The 11,088-nt window shown below is 43.7% G+C and overlaps 1 protein-coding gene and 1 long non-coding RNA gene across 2 annotated transcripts; one reads left to right on the top strand and one right to left on the bottom strand.

The window, feature by feature from the left end:
- Positions 1–292: 292 nt before the first annotated feature.
- LOC111928418 (uncharacterized) lies at positions 293–1,833 on the bottom strand. Its single transcript, XR_015286781.1, has 2 exons — positions 1,758–1,833; positions 293–685 (listed from the first exon to the last, which is right to left on the bottom strand). It is a non-coding gene; the product is annotated as an uncharacterized LOC111928418 (long non-coding RNA).
- TMEM129 (transmembrane protein 129, E3 ubiquitin ligase) lies at positions 1,374–9,908 on the top strand. The gene is made up of 4 exons (XM_023924640.2): positions 1,374–1,926; positions 3,005–3,479; positions 5,723–5,882; positions 8,360–9,908. The coding sequence occupies exons 1-4, from the start codon at positions 1,722–1,724 to the stop codon at positions 8,606–8,608; spliced, it is 1,089 nt and encodes a 362-aa protein (XP_023780408.2). The 5' UTR covers positions 1,374–1,721; the 3' UTR covers positions 8,609–9,908.
- The last annotated feature ends 1,180 nt before the right edge of the window (positions 9,909–11,088 follow it).

The raw sequence follows: 11,088 nt of genomic DNA, 5'->3' as shown, positions 1-11,088 counted from the left end.
GCTGCACAAATGTCCCCGTGTCCCCCTGTCCCTGTGTCACCGTGTCCCCGTGTCATCGTGTCCCTGTGTCACCGTGTCCTCGTATCCCCGAGCACGGCCCCGTGCCTGGCAGCCCTCAGGGCCAGGCTGGATGGGGCTCTGAGAAACCTAGGCTAATGGAAGGTATCCCTGCCCATCAAAGTGGGTTGGAATGAGATGAGTTTTAAGGCTCTTTCCAACCCAAACGTTTCTATTCTACAGTCTCAGCTGTTCTGCTTCGACATGCTTTTGCATGAAATCACAGAAAGAAAACTTGCTGTTCCACAACCCGTTTTTTATTACTGAACTTCATAGTCCATTCAGCACATTAAAACAGTCCTTACTGATGAGTCACCAGACAGCAACAACGAAATGATTGTTAAAACAATGAACTCGTTAACAAGGACATCTTTTAGAATGAAGTAAGATGCACAGAAAATCCATGCACGATTTTACTCAAGAGTCACTAAACCACCATGAATTCCCGATCTCCATCACAGCAGTAACACACATCCATCTGCCAGCGTTAGGATTTCACACTCCAAGGGTGGCATTTACTGGGTGGCATTTACTATTGTCTTGGGTTTTCCATCAGCAGTAGTATATATAAAGCATCGCATGCTGCTTTCTTTGCCGTGTTTTTCCAGTTATAGTTATTCCCCTTTCTCTAAAAGAAATAGAAGTTGTGGTTATAACGGGGTGCGAGCAGGGGATTTCCGACATTTTGTAAGAAACAGCAAATCTTGAAGCTATTATCTATTATTTGTACTTCAACAGTAACAAGATATTCCAGCCAGGCCTCTCCCTTTAGTGGGTTCGGGGGTGTACGAAGATACATTGAATCATGCCTCTCTTTAAGGCATTTTAAGATCCTACATCCCTTACGAGAAAATATTAAAAACACTACATAAAATGCACAAAGCGAAACAAGGTTTCTTTTTTTCTTTTTTCGACGCTTAAGTAAAACAGGCCTTTTCCCCGCTTCAGAAAGACGCTGCCATCATCCAACAGAGCTCTTTTACGTTCACAAAGAACTGGAATCGGTTCCTTCTGCCAGCCCTGTGGAGCATGACCTGGGGCGCGGACAGTGTGGGAGGCCACGGGCAGGGGCTGCGCGTCCCGGCCGGGCGGGGCGGGCGTGCGGGCGAGGCCCGGCTCAGCGCTGGAACGGGGACGCGGCTCGGGGGTCGCGGCCGGACGGGCGGGGATGGGCGGAGGCGAGGGAGGGGACGGGTGGAGGGCAGGGCGGAGATGGATGGAGGGGCGGGGACCATCAGTAAGAAGCGTCCCCGCCAGCCCGGCAGCGCCCGCGCCGCGCATCCGGGGGTGCGGCGGGAACTACCGCTGGAACATCCGGGGCTAGGCGGGGAACTGCCGCTGGAACATCCGGGGCTAGGCGGGGAACTGCCGCTGGAACATCCGGGGCTAGGCGGGGAACTGCCGCTGGAACATCCGGGGCTAGGCGGGGAACTGCCGCTGGAACATCCGGGGCTAGGCGGGGAACTGCCGCTGGAACATCCGGGGCTAGGCGGGGAACTGCCGCTGGAACATCCGGGGCTAGGCGGGGAACTGCCGCTGGAACATCCGGGGCTAGGCGGGGAACTAGCGCTGGGGCGGCGGGAAGCAGCGCTCCCCGCTGGAGCATCCGGGGCTGCGGCGGGGATTACCGCTCCCGGGGACCCCGGCGCCCCACGGGGCGCAGCATGGAGAGCCCCGCGGTGACCTTCACGCTGGCCTACCTGGTGTTCGCCGTGTGCTTCGTGTTCCCGCCCGACGAGGTGCGCTCGGCGGGGCTGACGGTGCAGAGCCTGCTGTCGGGCTGGCTGGGCAGCGAGGACGCGGCCTTCGTGCAGTACCACCTGCGGCGCAGCACCGGCACGCTGCTGGCGCACTCCCTGCTGCCCCTGGGTGAGTATGGAACGAGCGGCCCGAGCTCTGTAACCAGCGCGCTGCACCGCAGCACATGCACTCACCGGGGAGCTGCAGTTAAAGCACGGACTGCGGAGTGAGATGCTGGAGAGCAGGGCCATGGAAAGGGACCCGGGGACCCTGCTCAGGGGCAAGTTAACTGAGCCAGCAGTGCCCTGGCAGCCAGGAGGGACATCCCTATGCTGGGGACATCAGGCACAGCAGCACAGCCGGGCAAGGCAGGGATTGTCCCGCTCTGCTCTGGGCTGGGGCGGCCTCACCTCCAGTGCTGGGGGCAGCTTTGGGTGCCACAATAAAAGAAAAACATTAAACTATTAGAGAGTGTCCAAAGGAGAGCAACAAAGATGGTGAAGGGCCTTGAGGAGAAGCCGTGTGAGGAGAGGCTGAGGGCATTTGGTCTGTTCAGCCTGGAGGGGACTGAGGGGAGACCTCAGTGCAGTTACAGATTCCTCGAGAGGGGAAGAGGAGGGACAGACACTGATCTCTTCTCTCTGGTGGCAGTGACAGGACCTGATGTTATGTCAGGGGAGATTTAGGTTCAATATTAGAAAAATGTCCTTTCCCCAGAGGGTGGTTGGGCACTGGAACAGGCTCCCCAGGGCAGGAGCCACAGCATTAAGCCTGATGGAGTTTGAGGATGCTCACACACGTGGTGTGACTCTTGGGGTGTCCTATGCAGGACTGAGTGTTGGACTTGATGATCCTTGTGACTCTCTTCCAGCTCATCATCTTCTGTGATCTGTGATATAACCAAGGAATGTAAATCAGCTTCCTTTAGCCATATAATTCTACTAAAACTAAACGGCATCTTGCAGGTAATTTTTTTCAGCAACCAAATTCAGATCACTTTCCTTTAGGTATAAAATTCTGGTAAGAATCGGTGATGCCTAAGAATTTATCTCAGCTTGCTTAAGACAGGAAGCTTGAATTTGAAGTCATCCAGAAGTACAGTACTTCTCTTGGAGGTGAGCTCACTGGTTAGATAACCATATGATTCAGGGTATCTGTATTTTCAGGTACTTAATTGTCTTCTGAAAGTAAGTTTTTTTCCTTGCAGGTTATTACCTTGGTATGTGCTTTGCTGCACCTGAAAAACATCTTTGTTTTTTCTACCTGGCTTCAAAAGAGTGGAAAACTTTCTTCTTCTTCGCCATTCTCCTCCCAGCAGTCACCAGTGCCCTGGCATATTACTGGTCACGGAAAGGCTGGAATAATCACCCGCTAGCCCGGACACTCGCTGTTCACGCTCTCCCGCAGTCGGGTTGGAGGGCAGTAGCTTCTTCCATCAACACAGAATTTAGGAGAATCGATAAATTCGCTACCGGAGCTCCAGGAGCGAGGGTGATCGTTACGGACACGTGGGTGATTAAAGTGACCACCTACTGTTTACATGTTGCCCAGCAGCAGGACATTCACCTGACGGTGACAGATTCCAGACAGCACGAGCTCACCCCAGACTCCAACGTGCCTGTGCAATTCCTCACCATCCGAGTTGCCAGTGTTAATCCCTACATCAAGGCATTCGATATCAGGTAAAACAACTGCTAAACCTGTTATGTTACCTGTGTGCTGTTTGACGGTGCTGAGGGAGCACTTCTGTGCCCAACCTGCAGACTCCCTGGTCTCATCCCTTCCTTTCTGGTCCCTGCCTGCTGTGGTCAGGGCTTTTGTATGTGCAGTTCTGCCATGCAGTGCAGGTTGTTTAGCTTCATACACATGCAACACTGAATACAAAATGGATAAACAAAGGGATTGGCCTCTTTGATCCATTCTTAGGGAGAGGATTGTACTGGATGCAAAAAGAAGTAGCTGGATAAAATTAGGTGAGAGATGGAGAACAGGAACGAAAGGTAGAATTTTTGATCTTCTGAATTTTGGGTGAGGAGAAATAGTTATTTGTCTAAAACTGTCTGCTGTTCATCCACAACTTTGGATTTTCCTCATGCTTAAGGCTGATAATTTTGTCACTGCTCAGAAGAGTTCTCACTGAGCTATTGCAAGCCAACTGCCCCTATAACAAGGAAAAAATTTTGGTCCTTTTCTGATTTATGTGTTCTCATAGCAGTAAATCATAACAATTGTGAATGTTAGGGCTTGTTTTGCAAGGGCCTGTGCTGTTTATCTCAGCAGTCTCTGTGTAACCAGGCTAAAGTACAAGCAGAAACCTCTTTCTTGTTGTATTATTAAGAACCATGTTAGTGCTCCTAAAACTATATTTGAAAAGGTATTTGACTGTCTTCTTGCTATAAATTTGTATGTCAGGAGCATTTATTAGGTAATTAAAAGGAGGCACATCACCGGACTTGTATGTGTGCAGTGGGGCAAGCATGAGGAAGGGAAAGAAGTGATTATGGTAGAAATCCAGCTGAACAGAACTCAGAACAAGAGGTTGGTTAAGGTAAGCATGACAGTGCTAAGAAAAGATACTTTTATAGACCTGTGACAGTGGTGACCAAATTAGTATTAAACAACTAATGATTCTGCAAGCACTTCAATGCCAGAGTGGTAAAACTATATCCCCAGCTGAGAAAATTGTGATTTGTTTGACAACTCCTTTTAGGGAAAAAAGTCCTAAGTCCAAAATGCATTTTGTGACTAAACAGAATAGCATCAAGAACAGTGTTTAAAAGCTGTTTTAATAAGATGTCAGTAATAGTAAATCTCTGCTAGAATGTAGAAGAATCATACAGGATCATTGTATATATCCAGAATCAGAATCAAATACAGTGAGATGTTTTTGGAGGAAAAATGCTTCTGTGCAGGTGGGCCACGGTTCCCCTGCATGTTCAGTGTGAGTTGTTCCTCTGTGTATAAATGTCTCTGTGATTTGCATGGATAGCATCTGTTAAATTACATTATCCCATAGCAGTAAAAAGAATGGAGACCGCTGAGAGCTAGAGCTAAGCCAGCCTTGCATTGTGCTGGTCTTTGGGAACTCAGTGAGTGATGGGAAAATGAGGGCAGTCTTCCCAGGACTTCTCCATGAAAGCTGTTTAATGAGTGGAAGCATTGAGCTGGAGAGTTCTGACACTACAGTTCAGAACTCTTATGGTAAAAAGGGATGACAACAGGGAAGTGTCACTGTCATCTGTGTGAGGTCGCAGGTGCCACTTGCAGGCATCACTTTAATTTACAGAAGCAACTTGTGTGAAACAAAGCTTGCTGCAGCCTGAAATCAGCAGTGGTTTGTGACCTTTGTGAAATTTCTGGGATTATGTTATGATACAATCTAAAATTGTATCATAAAATTACAGAACCTGATAGATTGACACTTTAGCTATTTATGTAGTACTATATCACCTTGTGGTGCCTGCTGCATGATACAACTAATTTCTCTTAACTAAACTCCTCAGGAGTTTATAATTGAGAATTTAAATAACATTGAAGTAAATAGGCATTAAAAAGGTGACAGAAATGGTGCAAACAGCACTTTGCAGTTAATGCATGATTTATGTACCTATATTGCTTTTGTTCATGCCGATTACTTCAAGAGCTCTTATTTTTGTATAATGTTTTAGCTGATCTCTGACATACCCTGCTGTCAGTCTTACACAGATATGAATGAGGACAGCATGTTCTGCTGATGAAGTTGTGCCAAAACAAATAGCTGAACAGCAGAAGAAAACAAGAAAACACAATGTTGTGTATTTATTCTGACCAATAAGTACCAGCTTTTCTGTGGATTTGCTTCATTGATGTTAACCTCTGCAAGGTACTATCAAGGTATTTGTGTGGATAATCATAGTAATATTTTTCTCCATCTTTTCTTCTTCAGGTTGAACTCCACAGAGTATGGGGAGCTCCGGGAGAAGCTCCGTGCTCCTATCAGCAATGCAGCTAATGTTGTGATCCATCAAAGCCTTAGTGATTTATTTTTAGAAACCTTTACATCTCTGGTGGAAATAAACCAGACATACCATGTTCCAAGTACTCAGGTGAAACTTTCTATCTGTGTGACACTGTAACAATTTTACTTTCAATGTGGATGTGCCTGTGATTACTGTGTAAATGATAAATGTTTACCTAGGGCTATCTCAGGTGAATTACTAAGAGAATTCATTGTTGTGAGATTAACAAAAAGGTTTAAGTAAAAATGTGGATTAAATGACAAATTATTATTATGTTATTACTGCTTAATAATCCTCATTTAATAATTAAACAGTATTCAGTCAGTAATTAAATAGTAAGTGAACAGCAGTTAAACACCCTATTACTCATTACACTTCTAATAAATCAGCTAGCTTGCATTCAATATGTATTACATCAAATATAAACTATTACTTACCTTGCTGTAGATAACAGATACCAAGTAAGGGACCTCTTGATCTCAAGAGGTCCTTTGAGAGATCTCCTACCTATCTGAGGCTGCCCTACAGGAGAGTTCCATGGGCTTGGGGGATGCAGTCCCTTACTTATGACTGGTGGTTAGAGTGCCCCTTGGTGTGGGTGTACAGCTGTAGGACTTACCGCTTCCTCTCGTTGGCCCCTGATAAGACATGGCCTAGATTCCTTAACTTCCTGAGAAGATGCAGCCAAGCACAACTTCTTAGGGTCTGCACAGCCAAGGCTGACTCCAGTCAGGCCTCCCTGGTCAGTGATGCCAGAAACCCAAGTGCTCTTTGCTCATTCAGGGTGATCCTTCCCTCACAAATGCTCACCTGCTGTGTCAGTAAACTCATCATACACATAACTCTGGCTGCTGCTTCTGTTCCTGCTACAAGGAACACACTGTATTGTTAGCATTACAGTTTTGAGACATGAGAAATAACATAGTGAAATAAAGTCTCCTGTAATAATGTCTACAAAAATATTACATGAATGCATTTGGAAATTATGACATTGCACTTGCAGAAAGTTTATGGGGAGCCAGAGCCACAGCTGCTGTTGCTGTTCTTTAGGCAGTTTGCTCCAATACAGCTGGCTTTTCTAGACAGCCAGGTTTTGTTGGATCTTCTGCTGAAATAAACTAATGATTCTTAATTGGGGTTCGCTTTAGTTATTATGGCTATTATATGGTGTTAATTATAACAGCACAGAGTCCTACCTTCATTAATACTCACAGAGACCTGGTCATTATTCTACTTGTGCAGCAGTTGGAGGTGTGACTGGAGCACTGTCCAGTGTACCAGAGGGAGCCAATTAAAGCAGTACTGGTGGCCCTGCAGGGAGTCTGAGTCCAGTGGTTCAGCTGATGGAGTGAGTGGTATCTGTGGTAGTGTTGCACAGCTTATATAGTTTATGAACTAGCTAAAATAAAACTGGATCAGGTGTGTCTGCACATTATGTTGTATGTTCTCATGGCACTTCCAGCAAAAAGGGCTAGTCACAATAAATAGAAGATATTAAAGCTGATTTCTTGCAAAGCATTTAATTTGTGACACATTTAATTGGCAGCTGAACTTCTGGACTCGGGTTTGACATTGAGTGATAAATGACATCACTGATGATGTCAAAAATACCACATTGATTTTTTTGCTATTCTGAAGCTCCATTAATATGTTGAAAAAGTTAGTTATTCTTTCTATGCTAGAATTTTTCCTGCTTAAAAGCTAAGACCTAATATGACAAGTTAAAGCTGAGTGGCTTGTGTTCATCTGGATCTGCTCCACAGCCCAGCTGAACAGACAGTTGAGCTGTCAAAGGAAGAGTCACTGGAGATGGGAACTAGAGACCATGGAAAGCGCTGTTTTTTGTTCCACCAGGAGCATTTTTTTGAACAAATTCAGGTCTCTGTGCCTATTCAGTGTGTTGTCTTTTGAGCTTTGTCAAGTTCTTGAGCAGCTGGAAAACATGTGGGAAATGCTAATTATTTTTTATTAATTGTAAAACACTTCATAGCAAGAAGTTCCCATATGCAACTGCAAGTTCATGTGGCATAATTAACTATGGGAAAAATCAGTTATTCCAGTTTTATCCAAGAAAAATAAAGTTTCAGGGCCCTCAGGATGAGCGTCCTTTGCTGAGTCCAGTCCTGGTTTCCTCGTTTATGTCTCTTAGAAAGATGGAAGATAGGAACAGATGTTTGGTATTTTAGGTGGTAAGAACTGTTTGCTTGGTTTGTTTTCCTTCTTTTATACTAGTATGTTTTTTGAAAAATAGTTTGAATGACAAAGCTGGCTACTTGCTTACCTTGCTGTGGCTGCTGGAAGCTCTTCAGAGAGTGAATGAATGTTTATTTTTCAGTCATTTTTGTTTAATCATTAGTCTCATGCAGCAGTTCTGGGTTTTCTGTTCAAAGAGAAGCTTTGCTGTCATTCATTACAGTGTTCTAATAAAACCATTTGATTCCCTCTGGTGGGGCAGTTCTGCCTTGATTATTCTGCCACAGATGATTTTCTAAAAGCCTTTGAAAAGCAGTAACAGGAGCAATTCTGTGCAGTTCACAATTCTGATGGTTTTTCTCCTCCCTCAGGAGCTGGAGCCATGCATAGGGTGTATGCAGACTATTGCCAACATCAAGCTCATCAAGAACTGCCAGGAGCCAAACGAGGGGGAATGCCAGCAGTGCTACTGCCGGCCCATGTGGTGCCTCACCTGCATGGGCAAGTGGTTTGCCAGCAGACAGGACCAGCAGCACCCAGAGACCTGGCTGTCGAGCCAAGTGCCTTGCCCAACTTGCCGAGCCAAATTTTGCATTCTAGATGTTTGCCTAATACGATGAGTAGTAACTTGGGTATGTTTTTACTTTTTTAATTTGACTATTTCATAATGGGTTTGGTTAAAGGCCTGCTAGATCTCTTTCTGAGACTTCATGTTCTACCAGGGTACAAACTCTAAAAGTTTCTTTTACAGTGTTAAAAACAGATGTAAATCTTTTCAGTTCCTTTCCACTTTTACCTGTAACTGTGGATTTTACTCACCTGATGTCAGCTTCTGGATTTTAATTTTGTTTAAACCCCTGTTTTCTTTTCTTACATTTTGGATGGAATAAGGTTATCCTTCTATATTTGCAGTACTGTTGTTTTTTCAGGTTTTAACGTAGGTTAAATTCTTTACATTTTTAAATTTATCTTGGGTTTTGATTCTTTAATAAAGGGCTAACTGAGAAAATTGTTTTGATTATACTTCATTGATGCTTTTGTTATTCTTTAATCCAGTTGTAAAGTTAAATTCTCAAAATAATCTGACATGCCTCCAGTGTTTGTGAGCTTCTTAAATACTGTGTTAGAGAAACAAGTTGTTAAAAATTCTTATGAACATGAAAATAATAGGGTACAAAAATAGACATTTGTCTTTGTGATAGCTTCAGGTTATCATCCAAAGAGCTACATGCACATGTATGGTCACTTCTAGAGAAGATCCTCTCTGTTTGCAGTACAGAACACACCACTGCCTCCCACACAATCTTGATGCATTTCTTAAACAAGAGGATAGGGTTTAGAATAAGTTTTCTTACAGCATTTTGTGAAAACAAAACAACAAACCAACAGAAAAAAAAAAACCCAAGTAATGCAAGTGGCTAGACTATTTACTGAACTTTTTTTTTATTATTGTGTGTAAATCACAAATAGTGATTTAGTTTTGCATTTCCAGCTGTGTGTATGCTTTTCCACATCACTGACTTGTGGGTGGGCAGTGCTAGTAATCTGAGGTATATTATATACATGTGATGTCATTAAACTAAAGACAGTCTGTGGGTGGACTGTGTTAGTTTAAGTACTCCATAGGAGTGTATCATGTATAGCCCAAATTTCCCAGTGTGGTGCAGGTCAACAGGTCTTTCAGAACATGAGTCACACCTATATTATTTATTTCTCCAGCTGTATTAGTTCTGTAATTGCAGTGTTCCAGAAGATACTGGGGAAAATGTTATCTGTTGTTTTTTTTAGGTTAACATAATTTGTCAACCCAAAAAAGACTTTTTTCCAAGCAGGAGATATTTTTAATCCTTTACATGAATACAGTTTTTCTACCATGAGGTTTGTCATAGCTTGAAACCAAAATACAAAGTTATAATGTGATCTCTGCAGTGTGACTGTTTTTATTGTGTTGAAACTGGACCAAGTTGCCCAGAAAAGTGGCTGCCTCATTCTTGGAAGTGCTAAAGGGATTGAACAGGACTTTGAGCAACCTGATCTGGTGGAAAGTGTCCCTGCCCATGGCAGAGTTAGAACTGGATGATCTTTAAGGGCCTTTCCAACTCAAACCTTTCTCTGATATTGCTAAACTGCAGCTAAGCACCATTCCAGTCAGGACAAACCTCAGTAAGACTGAGGTTCTCAGTGCCATTTTTAAAGAAATGTTTGTTGACTTTGAGCTGTTTAAGGACTTGAGATATAAATACTCAAGCTTATACACAAATTACAAAACATTTTCTCCCAAAGACATACTGCAGGATTTCTTATTTGTGGTTTTTGGGGTTGGTGGATTTTGTTTGGTTTTTTTTTGCTAGACAGCTTACCTGTTTAAAATGAACAGTTTTATTTGGATAGCCCTTAAGGAAAAGGCTTAATGAATACATGCAGTTATTCTTAAAACTCTCTGAAGAGCTTAATAAAAATACAGTAGATTCTTTGTAAGACTTCTGGTTTTAATTTTAAAGTTATGTTTACCAGGTAAAACTTTGTATGGGTGGAAATCGGTCTGGCTTATCTGTATGCAGTGTCTTACCTGAGAACATGAGAATAAATACAAATAGGGCTTAAATTCTCCTGAAGGTGTACATGGTAAGTCCTCCTTGGATGGATTTTCCTACTACAGCCTGAATGCAGAGGATTGCATAAATGGATGAAGGTGTGTATGAAATCTCTGTAAGAACTTCAGGGGAAAAAAGGCCTCCAGATACTTTTTACAACTATCAGATGGGAAGGAGTGACACTGGATGTCATGAAATCAGCAGGGGCAATGACAAAAAATTTGTCTTTCCAAGGAAGCACTGGCATGTAGCAATGTTGTGTCCTATAGAAAACATTTATTTAATTGTGACCTTGCTCAGATTTATTACCAAACACCAGTAATAAAGAATCTATCACATTCCTATATCACATTCCTGTAGTAGAGGACCTACTGGAGTGCGTCCAGAGGACAGCCATGAAGACATTTAGAGGACTGGAGCACCACTGCTATGGAGACAGGCTGAGAGAGCAAGAGGCACTCAGGCTGGAGAAGAGAAGGCTCCGGGGAGACCTTGCAGCACCTTCC

The sequence above is a fragment of the Cyanistes caeruleus genome, chromosome 5 (assembly GCF_971803275.1).
Source record: "Cyanistes caeruleus chromosome 5, bCyaCae1.hap1.1, whole genome shotgun sequence".
NCBI lineage: Eukaryota > Metazoa > Chordata > Aves > Passeriformes > Paridae > Cyanistes > Cyanistes caeruleus.
Note: the sequence above shows the minus strand (reverse complement) of the source record. Positions and strands in the feature narration are given on the sequence as shown.

Bases quoted from the DNA above. Each gene is read 5' to 3' on its own strand.
- TMEM129 (XM_023924640.2), top strand. From the start codon at position 1,722: ATGGAGAGCCCCGCGGTGACCTTCACGCTGGCCTACCTGGTGTTCGCC. The intron at 3,480-5,722 runs GTAAAACAACTG...TTTCTTCTTCAG, and splicing joins ATCAAGGCATTCGATATCAG to GTTGAACTCCACAGAGTATG. The intron at 5,883-8,359 runs GTGAAACTTTCT...CTCCTCCCTCAG, and splicing joins ACCATGTTCCAAGTACTCAG to GAGCTGGAGCCATGCATAGG.